The sequence below is a fragment of the Melozone crissalis genome, unplaced genomic scaffold (genome assembly GCF_028551555.1).
Source record: "Melozone crissalis strain CALT ecotype California unplaced genomic scaffold, PUWL_Pcris_2 ptg000063l_1, whole genome shotgun sequence".
Classification (NCBI taxonomy): Eukaryota; Metazoa; Chordata; class Aves; order Passeriformes; family Passerellidae; genus Melozone; species Melozone crissalis.
In genome coordinates this window covers 4,234,423-4,260,714 of record NW_026535841.1, presented here as the reverse complement: position 1 = coordinate 4,260,714, position 26,292 = coordinate 4,234,423, and the positions used below count along the sequence as shown (strand labels likewise).

Genomic DNA, 26,292 nt, shown 5'->3' with positions numbered 1-26,292 from the left:
TCAGTGCTGGAACCTCCAGCACAATTTTTCCACCTGGAATCTAAAAAAGTGTCTCTGAAGCATGTCAAGTTCTACTGTTTCTACTGCTGTTATACAGCATATTAAATACACAGCTGCTAGATGTCCCAGAGAGAGCTGTGTCACTTGCTCTCATATAACCAGGATGAGAATGAATTTTTACAGGGCTTTAGTATTACTTTGTCATTTCTCTTTCCAGGTTCAAGTTCTTCTGTACTTCCTGCAGCTAGAGACTATCCCTACCCCAGACAGCAAGAGGCAAAGCATTCTCTTTTCTACAGAGGTGTAGGTGCCTGCGGTACCAACAGGACACAAACTGCTTTTGGCAAACTCTGTCACCCTGGGATAAAGATGACTGGTGTTTCCTCAGACTGTTCCTGGGCTGGGGAATCCTGGCCCTCAGTGCTTCTGCAGTTTGGTACCCAGAGACAAGCTGGAGAGAATGGAGAAAAACCTCCTTGTGCTGGTAGAACCAGAACTGAGCGGAGATGGAGCTGTGCAGAATCTCCACTAGAAGGAGCAATAGACACTCAGACAAATGCACCACAGAATGTGGTGATTATCCTTGTTAGGAATGTGACAGAAGGTATTCCTCATTTTATGGATTTAATTTATCATAAAGAAACTTCAAGATTTCTACTGGACCACTTGATAGGACACCCCTTTTTGGGAGAGGGGACGTTAAAGGATATATCACAACTGTGTCTTTAATAACTGCTGTTTTTCAAGTACTGTTTGAGGCCACAAAAATAGCATTGCTTTGCAAGAGGAAGGAGAAGAGAAGGGTCTGGGATCTAAAATTCTCTCCACAGAAATTCAAGTCTTGATTTGAATATGGTTCTAAAGAAATCAAAGAGTGTAATGTACAGCTAGAACTGTTGGCTGGTTGGGGGCTGGGTTTTTTATTTTGTTGGTATGATTTTTTGGCTCACCCAGCCCTTCCCATAGAAATGTTTGTACACCCCAGGGAAGGAGATGCCCTGCTCTTGCCTATGTTGCACTTCTGATGGATTTTGTTGGGTTGAGACAGACTCAGCAAAATTAAATAAATAAATAAGTAAATGAAAGGCAGGGAGAATAACAGTCAGTGATTCTGTTGTTCGTTTGCTTATAAAAAGCAGGGGCACTGTTATCCAGGAAGGATTGCTAAATTCCTTAGACCCCACCAAACTTAATGAAAATTAATTGGGAAGACTTAATACCCAACACTCCAAAGAAAACACATTATCTCTGCAAAAGTAATTGAAGAATTTGTGGATTAAAAAAAAATCAATAGCTCTCAGTTTGGCTGGCTGCTTACTCCAGACTTTTATCAGAACATCTTTTTTTTGATACTTGAATTTTTGGAGGCTTTGTACATTGTTTCTACAAGAGTCTTTTTCTGATAGATACAAACACTCTAAAAAAATGCCAGAATGTACTTCATGGACAATCTAGCAAGTAGCATGCATTGTGAATTCTCCAGAAATTCCAACTCTGTTTTAATTCAGAGCAGCGGAGAAATTTCTGTGGAACTCCATCTAGCAGTACAAAAGATCTGGCCAAACACCAGTTTTTTATTTCCCTCCCTAAATCAGTTGAAGCTACAGGGGTGGAAAAGGCAGCAGGATTTGTGCAGGGAATTGAAAGTGCAGGATTGAATAGCTGGTATCCAGAGGCAGCACTCTGGCTCTGAAGCAGTTGTGCCAGACATCCTGGGGTGGGAGCAATGCCATTGTCCTAAACTATTCCAGCCCCCACTACTCCTACCCAGCTATGCAGCATCCATTTAGTGGCATCTGCCCATCATCATCCTGGCTGGAAGTACAGCTGGAACACAAGGGAAGGGTTGGCACAACAAGGGGAGGGAGGGACAGATGTTGAAAGATTGGTAGGGTCAGGTTGTCAACATCATTTACAGGGAAAAATGACACAGAAAGCAACTCCTCTTGTGCTGAATTGCACATTTTCTGATGGGTGATCTGCAAACTCTCAATTTAAAAAAAAATAGCAAAGGAGTGTTTCAAGCAAATAGAAAAAAATTAAAGGGATTTTGTAGTCACTGTAATTCTGACTGCTGCAGAATATTAGAAATTATTGTACTGTGAAGTTGCGAAATCAGAAAGGAACAAATATAAATTTCAATTTTGTGAGTATATCAATATTTTGCATGCTTTGTAAGGATTCTTATAGGAATTTAATATTGCTTAGTATCCCTCCCTCCTTAGGTCTGGGAGCAAACCTCTTTGTAATGTAATGTACAACTAGAAATTCCTTCTCTCTTGTATGTATTTCCACAACATTCCAACTTCTGAACCCACAAAAAAAAAAAACTGTCTGTAGTAGGAAGTGCTTTTTGGGGGAGGGAGGGAATGAAGGCAAGGAAACTTGAAGGCTTAAGATTTTGATTTTTTAAATTTTTATATTCATTTTTTGCCTGTTTGAAGGTAAAAATTGGTCACAATCCTGCAAAACCATTGACTCGAGCCATGTTGTGCAGAGCAGTAAAGCATTCTCTGTGTTTGTTTCTCTGTATTTGTTCTCGCTTTTCCCCAGCAGCCCCACAGCAATCCTTGCACTCCTGCCTGCTCCCACCTGGGGGGATGGACCTGAGGCAGGAGCACTGCTGGTGACTTCATGGGAAAGGGAGAAAAGCCAAGCTACACCTGGTGCTGGGTGCTAGCCTTTTCCTTTGGTGTTTGCAATCTGTGGCTGCTCTTTGCAGTGTTGAAACTGGAAAGTAATACCATAATGACTGTGCCAATTTACTTTTGCCCAACTTTTTAATTTTTTATTTATATAGGAAGTTAATTTTAATATTAGATTACTGATCTATAGTATGTAACCATGAGAAAATTGCTTTTGCTTTGGTTACTGTGACAGGTTGTTGCTGTCAGTCTCTCATTACAATGCTCGGTTCTAATGTAATGTTATCTAACATGCAGGCATGTGGATCAGGGAAAAAATTTAACTTAACCCATTAATTATTTCTGTTAAGTATGAATATGTTTTCCCCAAAGCTGGTAATTTTGGGCTGGAAAAGATAGTGGATCATATTGCTGATGATGAAATAATGGACTGATTTGAAATACGAGAATTGATTTCTTGAATTTCCTTTAATTTTGCAATTCATTTTTTTTCCAATAGTCTTATGTTTTCAGAAATTAAGTATTTCCAAAAGGCTTTTATGTTTCTTTCCCAGGGATGTTGGTTGGGTTTTTTTGTTTGTTTGGAGGGGTTTTTTTGTGTTTTGGTTTGTTTTTTTTTTTAAATAAGCCTTATCATACTTAAACAAAAAGGGAAATGCAAAACTTGGCTTCAGAAAAGGCCTTCTGATTTCTCCTCTTATACATTCCCTTGTGAGTTGTGTCAGAAAATTGAATTCTTTAATTTTCTGTGTTAAAAGGTACAATATAAACAACACAAGAGCAAGAAGTTACCCTTTATGTGTGCACTGGGAGATTTTGCTCCTTCAGTTTCTAATGTATTGGAGAGACTTTTTTACAAATGTCACTTTCAGGAACAGGAATCTGAAATGTTTAAATTTTCAGCTAAGGAAATTCAGGTGATTATGATAGTTTGTGTCTCTCCAGTTTAAGGAGAGGAATAAGCATCAGTTTCTTGGCATTTAGAAATTACCTTAAAATTTCTTGTGGTTTTTTTTTAACACTGAATAGGTTTTTAAGTAAAATTTTAAAAAGTTAAGTAAATGAAGGGAAAAGTTTTCAAAGATGGACAAGAAATAACAGTTACTAGCTCAGAGTCAGCTTTGTGTTTGTGTATGCTTTGTATGGGAGGGAAGTGTCAAAAACCAAATTGAAATACATCCATTCAAATGCTGCTGGTGTTCTTTATTCTTGCACATTTTTAACAAGTTGAGGTAGTAGCTAAGCTATTTCAGGCTGTATTTTAATGCTGCTATTTTTCAGTGTATAGCTAAGGGCAGGATGCAGCAGTGGGGTGCCCGTCCTTGCCAGTGCCCACTGCCCACCCCGGCTCCAGCCGTGGTCGCGGAATCGTTGGCACCACGCGGCCCTCGTGGTGTGGCCGTGAGCTGGTGCAACCACAGCTGGTGGATATTTATGGCAGGTGCAGGATTTTTACAGTTTATTAGTTTTACCTGTTTAAAACTGTTTTATGGTTGTTCCTGTTAGTTTTCTATGAGTTTATTTAAAGAAATGGACTGTTCCTTTAGGCAGACCTGGATCTCCAGATTAGTTTGTCACCTGTGTAACACTGGAAGACATCACAATGTGTCAATTTACCTTAATGTGCCATTCTTTCAAGTGTGTATCAAATGTAAACTGACCAATGTGGTTTTGGAAATGTTTAAAGTCTGATGGCAAACCCCCAACCTTCTCAGATTCCTCACTAGGTAATCCTTTTGTTTCAGTGCTGGTCACCTACTGGGATAATTTTACCAGATGTGGCGTTCTTCTTATGGAAGTTTTAGTATAAAATGGGAAATGTTTTAAAAAGAAAAACTTCCCCTTTCTCTTTTTATTTAAATTCAAGATGACAGGGATTTGTAATAACAGGAGACCAATACATTTGTGCAGGGACTTGGGGGGATTTGCTTCTGTTCCTTGAAGAAGAAAAATCTGAAAGGGCAATTCAATCAAATTCTCATATGATATATAAAGTCACTTGTTTATGCTCTCTTAAATTTCTGCTCCAGGGATGTTTTTCTTTGTAGACTTTGCTAACACTGTCCTACTGCTATTAGTGGAAAATAAACATGGTACCATTCCCTTCCTTTAACACAGGGCCTGTACAAACTGAGATACTGCAGCCTTGGACTGGTATTAGCAATGCTCCATTCTGAACTGGGATGAAATAAATGTTCATGTGTGTTCTGTGAACTTTCTAATTGAATGGAATTAAATCCATGGATTGCCCTTAAAATCAACAGAAGCTATAAAGGAAGCACTTATAGTTAATAGACTGTTCCTTAACAGTCATTAGGGAATGAAACCATCACAAATGGAAAAGGGAAGCAAAATTAGGAATTGCTCAAGGTCACGTTGCTTGGGACTAGAATGAGGCTCTCATTTTGAGTTCCAGAAGGTGGCTCATGCCCTAGATCACTGAGCAAAGGCTCTCCTGCCAGGAAATGAACATGAACATGGGAATGGCAGGAATTTAGCTACAGCAGCCTCACAGTTCTGATGTGCTGCAACCCCTCTTTCTTGCTAGTGAGCATTCACAGTTCAGTGCTAAGAAAGCAAAGCTTATCACTTGCTCTCTACATTTCTCCCTGAGGCAACAGCTATAGCACCTGTTTGTTAAAGTAGGTGAAACCACCACTAGGAAGAAAAAAGCCCCTAAACTCCTAGAACCACAAAGTTGGATTATTGTTTAAGCTAGAAGTCTGGTTTTGGGCTGCAAGGATCAAATGCCACAACAGCTGTAATGACAGAAGGGTTGGGGCAGTAGGACCAAAGCAAACCTGAGTTTGTGTTGCCTTGAGTCTCCCTTCCCTGACCATATCATTAGATTTATGCCTCTCTGGTCAAGCAAATTCATAAATCCTCTTGTCCAGAATTAGAAAATGACTAAATTACCTAGTTTGCCTCCACTGTTAATTCTCTTGTGCTACCATCTTACAGTGAATTGCTGGAGACCACTGCAGAACGTGCAGCAGTTTTTACATCATTTATTTCCTGCTGCCATGTTTCCCCTCACAGTAAGACAGACCCTTCCTTTCCCAACAGAACCACTTCACATCTTTCTGCTCTGTAGAAATACCACACTGAGAGGTTCAGTTTGTAGCAGAGCCCTGGAGATAATTAAAATATTTCCAGTCTTCTTTTGCAGAGTGGACCAGGTAGTGCTAAAGTTCTGGGCTCATACAGGGTTGTGTTGTGAGCTAAGTAAAATTTTATCATTTACAGCTGTTCAAGCATATTGGGAATTAGTAGAATAACAGAGTGCCCAAACCTAGCAGAAGTGTTTGCTCTACTGCTTTGTCTTAATCACAATCATGTTCAGATCCTCTTGTCAAAAATGGTTCACCAGAAGAGAGAAAGTTTTGTTTTGTGCTAGAGCTTTTGCTTGTGTAACTGCTGTGGTTTTCCCCCTGTGGTGGGATGTTCTGAGGAGGCATTCTACAGATGAGCTGTTTCTCTAATCTGCAGGATGATTTATACCACACAGCATTTTATATCCCTGTGGATGTACAAAAGGGCAGGCTTGTGTACAAAACAGCTTCCTGCCTGCAAGGAGGCTCCAGCAGCTTCCTGGAGTGACCCCAGGCAGGGTCACAGCAGCTCCAGCCCAGCAGGGAGCAGGGCCTGGCTGCTGCTGGGTGCTCCCATCTCCCCTGGGCCAGTTTGATCAGGCTCAGAAGGAAGCTGTGAGTTCCTTCTCACTGCACCCAGCCAAGTGATCAGCTGCTGATCTAGAGTAGCTCAAAATTCTTCTATTTTAGTCCCATTTTGGGAGAAACAGGGGCAATGCTATTTTGGGAATATACAAATAGCTGAAAATCAATCTCTATCTAAAACCTATCTCATATCTAGTAGATGGTAATGTAAAAGCTGCTATAGCAAAAGGTCATTTCTCCACAAGAGCCTTTTCTACTCCCTGCCTTCTTTACTGCTTCTTACAGCCTAAAAGAATTCTTGTCTTGGGTTTCACAATCACATCCAAAACTTGCAGAACCCTGGATAAAACTTAGCTATGCAGGGACCAATGTTTCAGGAGTACTAAGAGTGATTACCAAGGGAGCAAAAAGAGGGTAAGGAATTGTTGTGTTGGGATAATGAAAAGCATCACAATGAAATGGTGAGTTGAAAATGATCTCACAGCAGGACACTGAAATGTTGTCCTTTCTGTGTCTGTCCAGCAAAAAAACCAAAACAAAACAACTCAGCCTTCTCTTGCCTATGTAAGTTGTGTAGTTTGTTATCTCTAGTATTATAAGTGTTTATAATCCATGAAGAATTCCAAGGAAAGGAGTTAAGACTATTTATTTAAATATAAATACAATTAAATTATATAATTAGTTCTAAATTATCAGATGTAGAAGACAAACAACTTGTTATTGTTTGGATAATTTTGGGTTTCATCAGAGCTAATACTGTTGGCATTATTTTAAACACTACCGTGTTAGGGAGTCAGTTTTTGACATTTGATCCTGCTGTTGGTAGTGCTTCAGTATCTCACAGTGCTCAGTTTTGGGGAAAGAAAACCTAATCCTAATAGTTTAATATGGAAAGATGTTGAAACCATACTGCTAAACATCTCTCAGTTTAGGCCCAAAGAGAAGGGGAAAGGGAAAAATTGTCATTTTGGATTTTTTTTTTAACTTTCTGAGAAATGTGGTATGAAAAAGGGATCCAAGAACTGTATTTGGGGGAAAAACGTCTTAAGGCATTTGTAGCCTTTCTTTGTACACAATGTTAAATAAAATCTCCTGTATCTATGTTGTCAGGTTCTTTTGGTCTTATTTAGATAAAAGTGGGCCTATATTACACTGAATGTGTGAATTGCATTCAGCTGAGTTTGCTGGGGGCATGGAATTTAACACTGCTGTTTCAAAATAAAAGCTGTTTCTTGTTTTACAAGATAGAGCTGTATCACCTAAAATGTAGAGGTCAGTACAGAGAACTAAACTGGAACAACTTGAATGTGTGGAAATAGTTTACATGGAAGGTAGAGAAACAGCTGAGCAACCCAGTCCCTGTTGAGATCTGTATGAATCCTTTTGTAGGAGTTCTGCTTCAAAACTCAGCCTGTCTCAGACTTTGTCAACTTTCCCCTTGTGTGCAGAGCACTTGAACTGCAGTCAGTGTTTACTGAGAAATCAGCTCTGGCCTCCAGTTCTTCAAACACTGCATGAAATTAGTGGGATTTTGTAGGAATCAGTGTGGAAACTGAATCAGTTATTTAAATCAAGTTGACTTGGTGCTTTATTTAAACATTGTTTAAATTATTAATGTAATTAAAGTACATTTATGTTTAAATATAGTCCAAATTTCATATAATATATAAACCTTTCTACAATAAAAAGATACCTGCTTGAAAGCTCTCTAGCCCATTTCATTAAGTGTGGATCACAAAGATGACAGGGTTCCATTGCAACATTGGAAATAGATAAAATGGAATGTAATGATTGACTGCATTGTTTAAAACTACACTGAGTGTCATGCTTACCTTGAACTGGGCAAAGGAGGGGAAACTCAATGACTATTGCTAATACTTCTGACTAATACATCAGTGGTGTGATGATATAATGTAAAAATGTGGAATTCTTCTGGCAAATGGTTTTCCCTGTCCCAGAAAGTGAACCCTTGAGGTGCAGCCACATGGAACAGCAGCTTCTGGATGAGCCTGGCAGGGATCATGTCCTGCACCGGGCACTCTGCACCCACAGCCAGCTCCTACCGTGTCCAGCTCTGCACTGCCAGCCTGGAGCATCCCAGCCACTCCTCCTGGATGCTTTTCCCCCGTTGAAGGCCCCCTGGTGCAGCCTGAGCAAAGCAGCCAACACACATCTGTGGCACCTGGAACGAGAGGAAGTGAATGGAACCTAAGGCTGGAGCAGGAGCAGGATGAGAAAGAACATGAGTGTAACAAGCACGGATGTTCCGTGCAAATTGCTGCACCTGAGCAGGTGTCTCTCCATTTTCCAGACTGCCCTGGGGCAGCAGCTCCCCCGAGGCCGGCGGGATCCAGCTGTCGGTGTGAGCAGGATCAGCCAGGAGCCTGCAGTTATGGAGATTCTGTAGTCCTCAGGGGCAGGCCAACCCAGAACTAACCACAAAGAGAAAGCGTTCCTAGCAGACAGCTGAACCGCTCGCACACACGTTACAGCACACAATGCTGCCATTTAACGCGGTTTTTTCAGCGACCTTTCAAGTTCCAGAACCAAGATCCAAGGCATATGCACCGTCAGCTAGCAGCTCGTTCATTAATTCACTGAGCTGAGCGGCTGCTTCCTGCTGCAAAGCAGAAAGCTGAGCCCTTTGTGGGCTGCCGTGAGAAATACATTGTTCAGAACAAATGCAGCCACTTTTCACATCCTTCATACAGAATTATTGCCATTGAAATGCCATTTTTTAGCTGATAACTTCAAAAACAACCTGAAGGTGGAAACAGGACAACATTTTGCTGAAGGTATCATGAAGCAGAAATTATAGCAGAATAACATTGGTCATAGTGTAGGAAAATAAACATTATTATTATTTAAGCATAAAGGAGCATTTCACTGTCAAATGAGTGCACCTTGTCTGTGCAGGGGAATCCTCACCAGGTAGGAGCAGGCAGAGTGACAAAGAAATGGCCAAGGAAGGGCATCTCATGAAATTGACTTTGTAAGACGCACAAACAGAAAAATGTTCCCACCATGTAAATCAAATGATGTTGCAATATCTGGCAGCACACATCCTGCTGGTTTTAAAGGGAATTCTGATGTAATAGAGATATCATTTGCTTTGATTTATAATATTGAAAATTTATCTTCACCAAAGATAATGAGGGGACTGTAAATCATACTTGCCCTACCAGTCTGCAACCTACAAATTCTGTATTCCTGTGAATTCTAGGAAGGAGTGTACCTCAAGGGAGAACACGCAACTCAGTCTTACACTGAAATGTTTCTTTTGCTAAAACAGCTGAGTTGGGAAAGCTTTATCCTAAATAGGGGGAAACTTTTACAGGAATGTGTCAAATCAGCACATTGTCTTCATTACTGTGTTCATAGCATTTCCCAGGCAGTGTCTGTAAACACAAACTCTGCTATACCTCCCACCAAAGCACCCACGCTGCAATTTGGGGTTATTAACTTCAGTTGCTGGCTGTTCGTGACAAGTCAAACATCCTGCACAGTGATGGGCTACACAGCTGAGCTCAGTTTAGTGCGTTTGAAGGGAGCTCAGACTCTGAAAGCTTGTGTGCAGGTGAGTTCTTGTCACCTAAGAAGGTAGAGCTATTTCCTACCACAATGTGCTGGTTTGGGCTGGGGTAGAGTTAATTTTCTTCAAGGTGGCCAGTATGGGCTATATTTTGCGTTTGTGCTGAACAGTGAAGAAAACTCTAGCCCATTTAAACCACGACACACATTTAAACATCTACTTCTCACTCGAATGAAAAGCTACAATTATAGATCTGGACAGTAAGGCAGAGGTTTACAAGACCCACAGCTCCCTCACTCATGTTTCCTGCACTGTGTGCACTTGGTGCTGGAGCTTAAAATATGCATGCTCATTCCTTGGCCCCAAAACCCCCCCCCCCCCCCAAACAAAATAATTGATTTTTTCACTAGTCCCAGGTGTGGGCCCTGGGCTGGGGCTGTTGCCGCCCTCCCACCCTCAGCAACGGGGAAGGGTGTGGAGCACAAGTGTGATGAGGGGCAGCTGAGGGAGCTCGGCCTGGAGAAAAGGAGGCTCAGGGGGGACCCTCTGTCCCTCACAACTCCCTGACAGGAGGATGAGGCCGTGAGGTGTCGGGGTCTGCTCCCGGCAACGAGGGACAGGATGAGAGGAACCGGCCTCAGGCTGCGCCAGGGCAGGCTCAGGTTGGACACGAGGAGTAATTTCTCCACAGAAGGGTTAATCCCACATCGGAACGGGCTGCCCTGGGCGGTGATGGAGTCACCGTGCCGGGAGGTGTTTGAGGACAGACTGAACGTGGCGCTCACTTCACGGCCATGTTCTAGATGACCCGATGTGTTGGGACACAGATTGGGCTCCGCTACCTGAGAATTTTTCCTCCCTACCTGAAGCCGCTACCCCGCGGTTCCGAGCCTCAGGTGCGGAGCGGGGCCGCCCGGAGGGCGGGGCGCGCTCACGGGCGGCGCGTGCGCGGGGCGGCCCCGCCCTTTCCCCTCACGGCCCCCGGGCTGGCGGGGGGCGCGTGCGCGGTGCCGCCAGGGGGCGGGGCGGAGGCGGGCGGAGGGGTCCCTGCCGTGCGCGCGCCCCTCCGCGCCCCCCCCCCGCTCCCGCCGGCCCGGCCCGCGCGGCGCCCCCGGAGCCGGGGCTGCGGAACAGCGGGAAGGAGGCGGCGGCTGCCCCGGTAAGCGCCGAGCGCCGGCGGGCACAGCCCGGCCCCGACCCCCGCCCGCCCGCCCGCCGGGGGGTCGCCCGCGGCCGCGCAGGCTCCGGCAGGGCCTGTGTCCCGCGCCCCGGCCGCAGCGCCTCGCGGCCGCGGGAAGCCCCGGGCGCGGCCCCTCCTCACCGCCTCCCGCGAGGGGCCGCGCTGTCACCCGCGGCGGTGACACCGCCCCGCGCCCGCTCGGGTCCCCCGCGCCTCAGGGGCCGCCCGCGGCACCCTCCGGCCGGCCTGGCGCTGTCAGCTGCGGTGCGGGAACCGCGGGGCTGGCGGGGAGTGGCGGAGCGGCCCCCGGTGCCGGCTGGCGGGGAGCGCAGCCTGGCCCGCGTCCGCATCCCTGGGGGAATCGTTCGCTTCACGCTGCGGGCTGGGAGAGGGATGGTGGGTGCGTGTGCAGCTCCCTGAGGAGGAACGCGGAGTGCCCGCGGTCAGCAGCGTTCCGGCTGGGTTTGGTGTGTTCGGGAGCACCTTTGTCTGCAATCTGGTGTCGTGCTTCTCTGGAGCGCGGTTTTTCTGCCTTTTTCGGGCTGAAGGAGCCTCTAAATTCCAGTTTTGTGCCTGCTGTCTGCCATCCTGTGCCTCACTTCCAAGTCTATCATGACCTGGTATTACTAGGGATGTAGGAAGGCAGGTTCCTATAGCAGAGCCAAATCCGGTCACCAGCCGGCTCTGAGGGTTCTGTACGCTGTGTCTTTAGAGGGAAAAACAATGCAGCGCTGTGCTGATGCTCAGCAAACTGCACCCTCCTCTCCACAACACCATCTGTGATCGCGTGAAGTGCCTGACTGTGCTGGGATCTGGAGAACAGAGTTCTCTTGTAGCAGAAAATGTGTCATGTAAGTGATTCTGCTGGGTGAAAAAAGCTCCAAGGAGCCGTGGGCTCTCTTGAAGGGCATAGTCTGTGCAAGCTCTGCTCACCCCAAGAGCAAACATAAACCTTCTGGAGCTGCTTCCTGCTTCATTAATGGTGTGGACTTTGGCTGCTGAAAGATAGGCAAACTAAAGCCCCTGGCTGCTTTTAACACTGTGGATCACAATGTAGGGCTGTAGTAGCTCAGAAGAGGAGAAGCAGTTTCTTCTCTGTCTCCAGCCTGGGTGAGTGTTGTTAGGTAGTTGCTAACAAAATTGAAAAGAGAAGGTCATTGTAAATAGTCTGAGATTAAAACTGGAAACTGAGACGGGAGTAGTCTCATGTTTCTTGTAACACTGCCACTTCACTTTCAGCTAATGGAAAAACCAGATTCCAGGCTGGTAAACTACATGAAGTAAGGAAAAAAACCCCTTGATTTCTCAGATGTTTTTGTATGGCTGAAGATACATCTCTTTTTCTTTATTTTTTGAATATGATACATAATTGGGAATAAAACCCCTCAGATATTTTTAACGTATTTTCCTATTCCTGTCAAATAAAGGGCCATCTAATTAGATAATGCAGCCCACATTTTCCCAGTTACTTTATCTGCTCAAGCTAATTGCTGACATGTGTTTTAGTGTGATCATCAGTAAAGATCTGTCTTCTCTCTCTGATTGTTTGAGGGTTTGTTGTATTAAAGTCTGATGATGGTGGAACACAGTGGGAAAACCTCAGTGCAGGGATTTCCAGGTGTCATGGACTGTTACCTTCTATTGTGATTTGCAGCTCTGGGGTATTTTTCATTTCCCTTTGTGCTTTAGGCTGGTGTGATCTCTGTGGCCTTCCAGGCATCTGCCAAAGGTGTCTTCTGCATCAGGAAGAACCTGGAACTATGGTTTCTATCAGTGGAGAGTGTGTATGGACACAGCAAATCAAACTTGGGCATTAGGCTGAGGTCTGGTAGGTGCCTGGCCACATCATTTCCAGCATGGGCACTGGCATGGCTTGCTTGGGCCAGCTGGAATTTTCCTGAGCCATACCTGGACATCATTTAAAGGTGGCAATTGCCAGGGCTAAAACTTCTTGAGTTTTAGAAGTTTTTGTCTTTAGCACAATGTTGGGATGGATATTTTTATGTTGGGATGGATATTTTTATGCTGCAAAGATTTAATTGTACAAAATAAATCTGATGTACAATCGACATTTTATGTATTGATAGCTATGTACTTAGAAGTAACGTTTTGCAGTCAAATTTGTGCCATTTTTGCTTTACTATTGGTATGAAGGAGGAAAATAGATTCTCAGTAGGTGGAGGCTATGGAAACTCCTTAGGAGATTTTTCACTAATGTAATTCAGAAGCTCTTTTTGGACCTTGTGGTGTTGGAGCCTGTGTTGCCTACAAGGATCCAGTCCTAGCAGTGTGCAATGCTATTAATGGGACTGAATCAGTATTGCTCATTGGGAAAACAGCATAAGAAATGTGAGGCTTGTACTTCCTGCCTTAAAAAATACCCCATTTAGTCTTATTTTTGGTCTTTCTACTGAAAAAGGGAGAAAGAGCAGTGTTGGAAGCTGATTTATGCACATAATGGTAGCCTTACATGACTAGCTACAAGGAACCCATTACTTGTTTCTTTTGAGCTTATTCCAACTGAAATGATCAGAGAAGGCACCATTTGGAGCACTTAGCACTAGTGCAGCCTGGAAATAATCACAGGATTCTATCTTTAAACATAAATAATTCATTAGTAGAGTTTTCACACATGTGTGCGTGATTTTCTTTGGGAAAAAAGACTTTACTGTCCTACACCTACAAGGCACTACAACTTTTGATCTTCATCAAACATACAGACTTTTGATCTTCATCTTCTTGAGGTGCTTCAGTTTTGCAAAGAACTGATACTGTGTTGTAAATCAGTGGCAGAGCTAGTAGCTTCCCAAATTGCAGGGAAGAAGAATAGAAGGATAAATTCTGAAGTTAGGTGAAAGGGGAAACCCTTTATGAAGGGTTTCAACCCACGAGGTTTCACTACCAAAAGGAAAAACAAAACTAGAACAAGTCACTGGTTGCATATTAAATGTTTATAAATCCACTAAAGCAAAATTTCAGAAGAGTAAATAACAAGTTTTTACTTACTTCAAAACTTGGTTTGACATTTTTGAGAGCTAAATCTTGCATGAATTTTATTTTCCATCCCTGTGTGCCAGAACGGAGCCAAGGTGATGACTGGCTGCAACTAATGGTTAGATTTGCAGTTTTGTTCAGAAAAATAAACTCAGCATCTAACATGTAGTACTTAAATAATAGTAAAAAAGAGTTAAGGTAGAGTTGAGGTACTGAGTGATGTATTTGATGACATCAGCCTGGAAGTATTTGTGTGTTTTGGATGCTGAAAGCATTTCCTTGGCTTTGGTCATTTGGGCAGTGTGGGACTCATGCTCTGCACAGGTACCTGCAGTGAGTAAAGGCTTTCTGTGGGATCTGCATTGGGGGACGTGGGTGGGAGGCATGACCAGGGTGCTGCCATTCTTACTGCTCCCTGAAGCTTTGTGTGTTCTTCTCAGTGCATTTCTGTGGACGTTTTTAATTAAAAGCACACAGTGGTTTTGGCAGATGGAGCCTTCGTGAGGCTTCGGCTGCAGAATTTCCTTGCTGTGGGAGGGTTGGTGCTGGAGAGTATTCCAGCATTGAAGTAATTCAGTGTATTTCTCTGCTAGAATATTGGCTTTGTATGGACAGGTCTTAAGTGACATGGGCAAGTTTATAAAAATGATCTGCTGAAGTTTGACTTTCTCTGTTTAGCCATAGGATTTTTAATTTTTTTTTCTCTCTTTCCTGAGTTGCTGGATTATACTGAGCTAAATTTTTCTTTTATTTAGCAAAAAAAAAATTTATTTTATTGAGGGTTGCTAGTGGGTGTGCATTTAAAGTAGCATCTGCTGTTCAGTGTCTTTTCAGACAATGGTCTTGCCTGTTTGAATTTGCTCTTCCCTAACAAGTGACCAGCACTTTAAATGGTTAATGGCAAATATTTCCTTCAAGCCCCTGAAGGAATATAGGCTTTTCTGGAAGAGAAAAGGAAAACCAAAGCTACTTTTATAGGCATGATTCCTTCCACAAATCTGAGTAACTGTGTACACTTGAAGTTTTAGTTTTGTTTTTATTTCTTTCTGTGACAAAAAAAACCAGAACCTTCTTTCAGTGACAGAATCATGCAAAGCTACTTTGTATCTGCACCTGCTTACATGAGACGGACAATTAATTTCTCTTTTGGAAATGATGGACTTCTTAAATGCATACAGTTGTTGTCATCAAATTATTCTTGATTTAGGATTTGTAAATATGAGATGCGTCCTTGAATGTGGCAATAGCATTGGATTGAACTGTACTGAGGTCATAAAGAAATGTCATGTTAATATGAAAACTTTGTGACATAAACTTTTTCCCCATTACTGTTGCTCTTCTTTCTAGTTTTATATAAAACTACAGGAGAAGGTTTCCTCAGCCTGCAGCATGGGTGTGCCTGGGACTTTGGAAAAGTTTAAAGGTGCCATCATGCTGTTCTCCAAAGGTTTTGATAGTTTGCTGGGATAGATATTGCTGTAAACAATGTAAATTCTGTTTGTGAAAACTCAGGAAAAACGGTAAAGACATTTTAAAGGGTATAGATCCAAGTGTGCAGATGAAGATTTCAGTCCACTTTGTTTCATATTCAGAACTACATTTGCTGTGTTAAAAATGTGAAATCATACAAATTCTTGTTAGAAAAACTTACTGACAGTTTTCTCAAAATCTTTCTGATGTACACACCTGTAAGAAATTAGTAGTGTCTATCTACAGAAGAAAATTAAGTCTATCAGTTATGGACATTAGTGTTGTAATATAAAGGATATTTAAAGGGAAATACTTCAGTATAGGCTTTTCTAATAGAAAGACTGCATTTTACTGGAGGAAAAATTATTCTGAGGCCTTCAGTCATGCATCAAGGTCCTGGATCTCCAGGTTTGCCAGGAAACCTGGAGATCCAGGAGCTTTTCAAGGAAATACCTTAAAAGTGTTTCACAATAGAAAGTGCACTTGGCATTCCATATCAGCTGATATCAGGATATCAGCAGCTACATCAGCTAGGGATGCTGTTCTGGGATTTTGGTGCTTTCCCAGGCTTTGTCCCATGTAGAATCCTGCATTGCTCCTGCATTGAACCAAACTGTCCCAGGGAATGGCAGCTCCATAAACTGCCTGGTGATTCACCCTTTTCTGGGAGGCTCACAATAAAATTTGGAAGAGAAATAGTCCTACCCTTTTTCCCTGGGGAAATAAAAAATTGCCAGTAGATGGGAACCTCTCCATGCTGTCACAAGGACTTTTTTTCCATATGACTCAAATTTGTGTCCTTGAGCTTCCACACTGGGGCCAGTAACTGCTCCTCCCTTAGTGACACCCGAGTGTTTAGGAAGGATTTGCATGTGGCTGTGTCTGCCAAGCCTGAAGCCTTCAAACTGTGTAATGAGTGTGCTGTTGACAGGTCGTGGAGGTGAGGAAAGATGTGGGCCACTGCACAGAACTGAAATCTGTAGCCAGCCAGGCTTCAGGCCCCTCAGTGCCTGTTTAGTGACGTGGTGATAGCATAAAAATAACACAGTTCATCTGTGCCCTGGCTTGGAAAGTGTTGGTGGCTTGGTAGGGGACAGTAAGAGGTTCATTTAAAGCAGGGCTGCTGCTTAGAGGCCAATAGCCTGAAACTGAATTAAAACAAATTTGGGGCTACACCATCTCTGGAAGGATGAGACTTCCTTCTTGTTCCCAGTCCCGCTGCTTCCTTTGCATAGTATCTGGCAATTACAAGGTGAGTCACATCAGTCCTGATCTGTCTGAAAGACCAACTCATCAAAAATGAGCTGTGATCTCTAGAGTGGAGAGAAGGGAGAGGACTGAGCAAGGGGTGGGACTGCCTCTTTAGGTGGCAAGGTACAATTAAGTTATTTTCATGACTAACTTAAGCAATCCTCAGCAGGCACTTCCCTCCCCCAGCCTTAGCAAGATTGAGCTGTGCATGAGCCATTCCCATTCAGGCCATTTGCTTGGAGCATCTGAGACCAGGATGGTCCTCCTGGGCTTGGGAATCCCGGAGCTGTGAGCACCTGGGGCCTGGGAAGCTCCTCAGGTCACGCATCTCTTTATTGCTTCTCTGTCCTCTGGGACTTTGTTGTTGCAATGCCTCCAAGAATGTTGTCAGACCAGGTTGGGGGTGAAGTGGACATGGTGAGCACTCAGTCACCTCCCAGCTCCAGATGTCCAGGCAATAGAAAGTCCCCAAGCTGAGAATTAATCAACTGCTGGTAAGAGCAGATCTGTCACCATAACCATCCTGCTATCAGGGCTGGGAGTGTTTGGATTTTGCATGAACTGAAGATCTGGTGGAGTGTTTTGGATGAGCATGAGACCCAGTCAAAGTTAATCACTTCTCTTACAGGTTTTACCTGTCACACAGTGTGCTGGGAGCCACTGGTCTGCCTCTGAAATTGCATTTTGCACGTCCCTTCTCTGTCCCCTTCCTGTGCCGGGCACTGGCTGCTGCCTGCCTTGCTCCCCTGGAACCTTTGCTGCTGCAGCTGCTGCTATCTGAGTTCAGCTGACAACATTTACAGTGCACCAAAGGGAGGGAGGAGGTCACCACTGGTCACCTGCTCATGCAGAGAGAGAGAGAACATGGCAGTGAAATGTTGTGTGCTGAGCCAGTGAGTTTGTAAGGGAAGGAAGCTGTAGTGTTGCTCCTGCACCTTTTTTTGTGCTGTTCTATCAACTCCCCTGGTTTTAAAATTGCCAGGGCTGGTTTTGAAAGTGCTGCCAGGCAGTGCCAGGGGAATTTCCACGTATGAGTTTGTCAGTAGGACTCATGGCTGGAGGAATCACAGCAATTAACACTGTAAGCGTTCTACCAGTGGACTTTGGTTGTTGTGTGAGGAATACAGTATATGCTTAGGGTTATAGGACACTAAATATACCTTTGGAACTGGAAGGTCGTTGATTTTTGGAATAACACTTGCTTTAGACCCTGCTTGGGATAACAGGTAAGAGCACTTCCAATTAATGGAGTTAACTGATCAAGTATCACTTTTTAGATTACTTGGGTTTATGCTTAAAGGTGGCCAGTCCTCTGGCTGGGAAAATTTGTGTGTTAATTTTTTTATTTTCCTGGAAAGCAAGTGTCACTGTAGGAGTTAGCTCTGTTTTATCAGAATACTAACCCAAGGGGTTTACAGGGAAGGTTGACATGTCTGCTGTTTGCTCAAGCATGTAAAATCTGACGTAGAAATGCAATTGCTACCCAGGAAATAGGTAAATGCTGTCTCATCTCTTCGTGTGTGGCTTAACATTTGGATGCAACTGTGAAATTTACCAAAAGGAGTGAAAAATGGCAGTGTAACTAAATTACCTGTATTTTCAACACCAAGGAAACAAACCCTGCTTTATAGTGATGGGGCTGGTGTTTGATCTGGACTGTTAGCAGCTGTAGTTAATGGGCTGACATAGAATGTTTTGTAATCAGTTTAACTATGGATGCTAGTTAGGTATGGATTTACCTGGTCTGTTATTCTGTTTCTCAAAGTTTTTTAATTAAAAAAGTCTTCTGAAACTGCCATCAGTGTAGAATCTCTTGCTGATACCAAGTTGTGGGCAGTGTTGCCCTTCCCTGTAGACCAGTTTCTCCATGCTAGCTGATGAACAGTTGTTTTTTCTTTCCTTGGCAGTGGTTTGAAATAGCAGTTGTTTGAAATAGGAGCTTGAAAACAAGGCTACATAATTTAATTTTGTTATGAAAAGGCCTTTAGAGCACAGTTTGTGAGTTCAGGAGTTCTGTAAATGTTCCTGTCACTTGTCTGGAATGTTAAGTATTGCAACGGTTCCACATTGCTTGCAGCAGCTACAGCTCTGAAGTTTTCTCCAAAGAAGGAGTAGAGAAATTGAGGTGTGCAACAGCCAATTCTTGCCCAAAGCTCTGGTCTTTCCTCCCTCCTGTTTGAAGGAGAAGTAGCAATAGCAAATGCAGCTTGAGAACAGTGCCTGGATAGCATAACTTAAACGCAGAATTCCTATTTTTGTAATTCCACAACTTGTAATGGAAAACTGTAAAGGGTGTTCAGAATTTTTAAGACAGAAAGTAGTAGAAAAGTCTTTTCTCTCTAAAAGGCTCCCTGCAGCCCTGTGTGCTCCATCTGTATTGCAGTGCAGTGCACAGTTGTGCATTTTCCCCCCAGTTGTGCATTTTCCCCTCAGCACAGAAGGGAGCAGGCCCTGCCCACGCTGGCACAGGGATCAGCCCACCTGGAGCTCCAGCCCACCTGCAGCTGGGGGCAGATGCCTCAGGAAAAAGCCCAAACCCAAAATCTTCCCTCCTACCCTGACTGCTCTCCCAGCTTCTAATTAGTTTTGGCTCAGGGTGGTTTCTGAGCCCTTTGTGCTCAGATGTTTTACAGCCATTAGGAAATTTCTGTGCCTTGTGCATGGCCAGTCTCCCCATCTCCTCACACCCTCACACAATATACATTAAACATACAGCTCACTTTTTTTTTTTTTTTAAATTTAGAATCTGGCTCTAAATTAATTTGCTGGTTCTTAGTTATAGTTTTTTACTGGAAGAGATGTTTAACAGCCACTCCCAGTCTGCCTTCTTGATGCCATTCCAGATTTGATAGGCTTTTGTCATGATCCCTGTGAGATATCTCATGGGAGCTATTATATACCTTTGATCTTATTTTTGCCCCTTGCTTGATCATTTTAAGATCTGTAAGAATTTTTTTTTGAGGTTGAGAGAAGAACTGCACATAGCAATTAAAGTGTGGGTAGATGGGCAAAACATTGATTTGTTGAGTGTGATATTTGTGTTTTATGGTCCATTCTCTATTCCTTTCTGTAATAATTTCTGGAATTGCTTTGCTTTTTTTCTTTTCCTGTTTCACACACCGCACTGATGGTTTAATGAATCTGTGAATCAGAATGCTGGAGTTTTGCTGAGCAGTAATGATACACTGAGAGCACATTCATATTTGAAGCTGAGGTTGCTTTCCTTTTAGAGATAGATGTGTTTGTGTTTACCTCTATTTAATTTTGTTTGCTGTTTTTATTGTCCACTTAGTCTCATAAGGGTTTTTGTGATTCCATGGACTCTCTGTTATCCTTGGTATCTTAAATTACCCACTAGCATCAGCAAACTTGCAAGTCACTAAAAGTGATGTCTTGATCTTAAGCAATAAAAGAAATGCACTATTTGCTCTGGGCTGCTGGATTCCAGTGGTTTATATATCATGTTTTTGGAATTATTGAGCAAGAGACATTGTTGTAGAGTGCTTGTGCAGCTTGCAGGCTGAAAGTTATAGATGTGGAGAGCTGTGTCTCTTTCTAGATAACTTATTTCATATTCCAGGTATGAAATGGTGTCTGTGCTGTCTTGTCTGCAGAGACTGGGGAAAGTTCTGTGTCTGTGTTTTACAGGGGGTTGATGAGGCTGTGTTTTATAATCTCTTTGCTTTTCTGCCTTTTGGGACTGTATAAGTGACCTGAAAACGTCATTCCCTAATTATTTGGGCAAAGTTGTCAGCCTGAATATATCAAAACCAAAGAATTTGCACAAATACAGAGTGAAAGTGTACTGACTCTATTGCTCTAAGATGTGAGCAATTTCTTCTGTAACTTGGGTATTTGAGTCTCCAAAAGTGCTCAGTAGCCTCAGATTTGAGGGATTGCTTCTTTTTTTTTTCTCTTAAAAAATAATTCTAAGATTATTTATAATTTTCTTAATAATTCATTATTTTTAGTAGATAGCATTGCTTAATGCCTCTCAAAAATACTTTTGTTGCTCAACCCTCTATTGTCTTCCAGGCACAGGAAACTATATTCTGTACTCCTGTAACTACTATTCTTTACTTTTGTGACAACAATATTAGCATAAACAAGCAGATTAAATAAAGGATGAGATTAAAATAATCACAGTGAGGAATCACCGCTCCCTGCCCTGCTCAGGGCTCTCAAGTGTAATGCTGAGAGCATTGCATGCTGGCTGCCTGCATGCATCATATCAGCTTACAGGCAGCAGCAGAGCCATGCTATTGGGCAGAACAGTTGGGAATTATTATTTATGCAGTTGTGTGTGCAGCTGCTATAAGGGCCAGGCTGGTTTCACAGCAGCAGGGAGAGCCCTCCTGAGTTTGCTGTGTGCTGGACTATGTGTGCTGTGGAGAGAGAGACGCCTGGGAAGGGATACAGGTTAGAGGGAGCAGTTACAGTGCACTTCAGGAATGCAGTCTGTCTATCTGATATTTTGGTTGTTTTGGCTTTTTTCCATTTTGATTAATTGATATTGTTTGTGCTATCATTAATCAAATGTTTTCCACTAACGTCTTCTGCCTGTTGATGAATATTTTCTTTAGCAGTGGCTTTTTTTCCTTTTTTTTTTTTTTTGAGGAGGAAGCGTGTATAAAGGGAAAGGAAGTCTTCAGTAATTCTTTCTTTCTCCCTAGGGCAAAAGATAAAATACAGTTTTATATGCAATATTTTCTTTTTAAAACAATAGTGAAATAATATTTTTGTTATTGTTTGAATTGTCAATGCTGTACGTTACTCTTCAGAAAGCTTCCTTTGGTTGGAGAGTGTTTTATTTCTTATTTTGAAATTTATTGTTAAATTTTCTTGTTGGACAGAGACAAGATTATTGCTGCTTCTTAATACTCTTTCTTCCTAAGGAACGTGGTTGTGTTCTTCAGAAGCACAAAAGTAGTTTTTAAATGCCATACCTGCCTTTGGAGAAACTGGATGAAGCAGAGCTTTTTCTGCTTCCAGTCACACAATATTGATGTCTCCTGTATTCAGTGCTGAAACCCCATCTTCTTTTTCCTTCCTGGAGAAGGCAGGAGGGGAGAAATTGGCACAGAGAGGCCATAAATTCACTTTAGGACTCTTAGTAAGCAGCTGCTTTTAGAACCTGTAATGCTCATTGATATCTTGTTCTTTTTTTTGTGACCCATTTGTGTATTTTTCTCAGTTTTTAAACTCTAATGATGTAAACTTCTTTCATTAGGAAAGTAACTTCTAAGGCTTTGTTTCTCTGGAATTAAAACAGGAACAGTGGTCTCTAAGCCTTCTTGTCCTCTATGAATCCTTAGTTTCTGGAAATGTGGTTCTACCTTTGAGTTTCAGTGAATCAAAAATACCGGTCTTGAGTGTCAAATTTCTGGATATTTTAAAGTAATGCTTTGATGAAACATGAGGATTTATACTTAGCTGACATTGTTGAGTTTTGCTTGCTTCCATCACTGCTTTGCAGTCGCTGTTCCTGAAGCAAACACTGTGGCATGTTTTCAGGAACACTTCTCATGGATAAGAAATGCTACTTTGATTTTTTAAGCCTTCTGATGTTTACATTTTTGCAGTAAACTTTCTCACACACTTTCTGTAAATAATTTATTGCTTTACATTCTTTTATGGAAGAAGAGAGATTTGATAGACTGTTCAGTTGTCCAGTGTCATCGGAGAGGTGGCACTTGCACCCTCCAATCCACTGTCTCTTTTAGAAAACTATAAATGTTAGAATCAGAAAATAAACTTCCCTTTCCTTCACCTTGAGAGCAGTGGTGTGTGTGCTCAGTTGTGTCCTATAGTGACACTGAAACATTTGAGTTCACAGAGTCTGTCACTGCTGCCCCCTGAGATACCTTGATTCCAGTAGGAATGGTTTGTTCTGTAGAAGGTAACATTAGCCTGCATCTCTTTGAGGCCATCCACCGAGTGTGTTGTTATTCTTCCTTGCTGTGATAAACAGATCCAACTGTGTTTACTGTGCATGCAAAGTGGTGTGTGCTGTGTCTGGCTGTGCAAGATGTGTCAGGGCTGATGACTGTGCTCTGCAGACATGGAAATGTGCATTGCAAGCAGTGCTGGGTGTCTCCATGCCAGCCAGGGCCCCTGCTGGATCTGCATTGCCAGGCAAGGGTGGCAGGCTCTGCCCAAATGTGTCACAGTCATGTCACTGCTGGTGCCCCAGCCCTCCTGGGAGCTCTGACCATCAAAAAGGGATGCTTCTGACTGACTGATTTATCACAGGTGTGTAGTTTTTCTTTGGGATAATTTTTTTAATGCAGTCAGCTTCACTACAAACTGTGAAAATTCATTTGGTTATTCCTCAAGTGTGCAATTTATTTATGTCTGTAAAACATCAGAAATAACCCTCAATGGTAAAGATGCCAATTCTACTAAAGAACTTTATCCTCTATAGTATTTTTCAGGTTTAGGTTTCAATTGAATAAGATCAAAAGCACAAGTAAGTGACTCATAAACATGAAAAAGGCAAGAAATAGAAGTGTGGTGACTTAGATGGTAGCCAGTGTTACCATCTGCTTCTGGAATCTAGTAGGCAGTTGTGCCACTTAATATTAGTTGTGTATAACAAACATATTGCCTTCATGGGGCTTTTCTGGTTTGGGTTTTGGTTTTCTAAGGAGCCTCTCATTTCAAATTATCTCTCAGTTATTTAGTCTTCTGTGAAAGTGTTCTGATTACTTGTGGCTATATGGCAGGACTGGTGCATTTTTGACATTGCGATGATGAAACTGCAACAGCAAACAAAGTTCTCTGTGTCTGTTCATGGCAGCTTTCAGAACTAAAGGAATCTGGAAGCTATAAACAAATATTCTCAGTGTTTTAAGATGAAGCTTCCTGTCGCTTCTGTTAACAGTGCTTAGGGATCTGAGGAGGCAAAACTCCTGCAGTTTTACTGACTTTGATCAAAGTCAGAATTGAAATGTACTTGTGTGCAGCTGAGGTGGTGCTCAGAAGGAAGGAGTGTGTGTAAAGGTACGGTGTTAATTTTGTTAGCTGAAATTATTTAGTACTTCTGACCACTGTGGTGTTATGTCAGATGTCTCATGCACACAGCCATCAGTCTGCTTTTTGTGCCTTTGAAATGCTTCAGTTTTTAAGAGATGGAAATGATTGAACGTGTTTCATGTTTCCAATCAGCTGTGAGATACTGGGCTCACATAAACCTGATCACTCACTTCCACCTGGAATCCCTCAGACTGAAAGTGGAGTGGGGATGTTGTCCTTTTAATCTTCCATCCCATGACATCTGACTCAGGGTGATGAGGAAAACAGCTGCCAGCTCTCCCTCTTGCAGGAGGAGAAGTCCCTGCTGTGTCTGGTCTTTCTGGTAGCCCCTGCTTCAGGTTCTTCCTGTGGCTGTTCTCCTGTCAGTCTGTGCTTCCTTGGAATCAGCTGCTGTTGCTGTAATACCTGCAGTTTGCTGCTGTGGCTGCTCCTGGTTTGGATAAAGCCAGCTTTGTTTTCTGGGTGTTCATCAGTGCCTGTGGGTGGAATGGTAGTGCTGGCAGCTCTCTGCTGACAGGGACAGCAGGGCCAGGCTGCAGGAGTGTCCTCACTGCAGGCCATGGAGCCCAGGGAGCTGCTTCTGGCTCCTTCCTGCAGGTAATCCTCAGAATCACATCACTCGTGTTGCATTTGTGAAGTTCCATGTGTTTATTATTGTGATTTTTAATAACTGGCTGGAGGGAATCTGAATTTTTCAACTTGTTTGGATTTTTTGTACAGTAAGTTTTTCTCCACCACTGCTGTTTTACTGAACTAGTGGTAATCTTTTCTCAGATCCAGTGTTGTTGGTAGTTAAGCTGTTGCCTGAATACTCCCACAGTGTTTTGCTTCCCACAGTCAGGAATAAAGGACATTGCTCCCTACTAAGCCTTTCTTTTGCTGGCTAACGAGTGAGCTCAGCTACATGGGTCACTTAGAAAATATCCTCAGTTCAATGCCATTTGTGGAACAAGAACTTAAAAAAAGAAATTATTATAATTTGGAGTGGAGCTTAGTCCTTAGCAAAAATCCCCTTTAAAAAAAGGCAAAAACCATTGGTCAGTCACATGCATTTTGTTTGGCTCTAATCTGTGGTCTTTGCTGCTCTTCTGGATGTCTGGTCTTAAATAGAACATTATTAAAAAAGGCATTGCTTTTCATCTGTATTTTATGTTTAAAGTCTCTTTCTTTCTGCTTGTAGATTTGTTTGTAAATGCATCATAAACAGACAGCCCAGAATGAAGAAAGCAAGCAGGAGTGTTGGCTCAGTGCCCAAAGTGCCTGGAGTAAATAAAGCTCAAACAAGTGAAAAAGCCAAACCAGAAAACGGCTCCTCAGTGTCTGCAGTCACAAAACTCTCCAAAACTGGGACATCAGCATCTCTTTTGAAGGTAATAACCAGTAGAACATTCTGATTATTTGTATTTTTTTTTAAATAAAGCTTTAGAAAGGGTAGAATTTCCAGGCTTGTCTTTAATGCAGCTTAGACTGGAGGTTTGCATGGGTAGCTGGAGGGAATGTGGGTAGTTGCAGAGGGCTGGGCAGGGTGACAGGATCTGGTGTGTCATTCATGCTGAACTTTCACTCTGCAGCAGGAGATGGAGAGCAGAGTGCTGTGCAGCCCTTGGCTGCTGTGCAGGAGGAGCAGAGGGGAAGTTGTGCTCTGACCAATGTTATTTGTTTGCTGTTATGCTTGGATGGTGTCAGTGACTAATAGGATTTGATAGGAGTTATTTACTCATTCTGAAAAAAGAACTAATGAAGTATCTAACATGAGAACTTCTTTATATATCAGTGATCTGTGTTGGGTCAGTGCAGCTGAGTTCTTCTGGCTGTTTTGGCCTTTGCTTTGTATTCAAGTACTGCTTGAGCTGAACTTTCACAAGTTGATTCTTGCTCCCAGAACAAGTTCAAAGGTAGAGGTTTTCTCTTACAGTAGGAAAACAGGGCAGTGTATGGAGGAGCAAATGGCTTCCAACAAACAGTCAGAGGCACTGAGGAGTTTTCACCTGGGAGCAACCACATCTGGGCTGGCTGGATGGAATGAGCCTGCCGGCTCCTGCTCTGCTCCTTTTCCTGGCATGGAGACGTGGCTGGATGCAGCTCCTGCTGCTCTCTGCACCCAGGGTGCAGGGCTGTGCTGCTGCTGCCCTGGAACAGAGAAACAGAGCAAGGAGCAGGGGCCTGAACCACTGTCACTGACCCACAGGGAGCCACAAAGGCCATTGAAGTACCTGGCAAATAAAGATCCAGAATTAAAGAGGTGTAAGATTTGAGGTTTCTCTGTAAGAGCCCTGCAGGATTACTGAAGTCAGAAGGTGTCTTCCCTTTCTCTTCTTCCTTTTCCTCTATGGAAGAATGGTTAATACTTTTGCTGATGAACTTGCAAGCCAAGTTTCAGGGAGGTTTTCTCCCAGTGCCCCTTCTTTCTTCCATCACCCAGTGCATCTTGCAGTTTTCTTAGCTTTAAATAATCTTTTGATGCTTGTTGACACTACATACTTTATATTTCTAGAAACCTCTCAAAGC

The 26,292-nt window shown here is 42.9% G+C and overlaps 2 protein-coding genes across 2 annotated transcripts in view; both read left to right on the top strand.

The window, feature by feature from the left end:
- The window catches only part of BCR (BCR activator of RhoGEF and GTPase), a 99,679-nt gene extending 95,679 nt beyond the window's left edge, over positions 1–4,000 (top strand). Inside the window, exon 23 of the mRNA XM_054288621.1 lies at positions 218–4,000. Coding sequence (XP_054144596.1) covers positions 218–307 — 90 coding nt within the window. The 3' untranslated portion in view covers positions 308–4,000. The remainder of the gene's footprint in view (positions 1–217) is intronic.
- A 6,937-nt stretch (positions 4,001–10,937) lies between these two features.
- SPECC1L (sperm antigen with calponin homology and coiled-coil domains 1 like) overlaps positions 10,938–26,292 on the top strand; it is a 59,219-nt gene continuing 43,864 nt past the window's right edge. The window contains exons 1-2 of the mRNA XM_054288620.1: positions 10,938–11,013; positions 24,965–25,154. Coding sequence (XP_054144595.1) covers positions 25,002–25,154 — 153 coding nt within the window. The 5' untranslated portion in view covers positions 10,938–11,013; positions 24,965–25,001. The remainder of the gene's footprint in view (positions 11,014–24,964; positions 25,155–26,292) is intronic.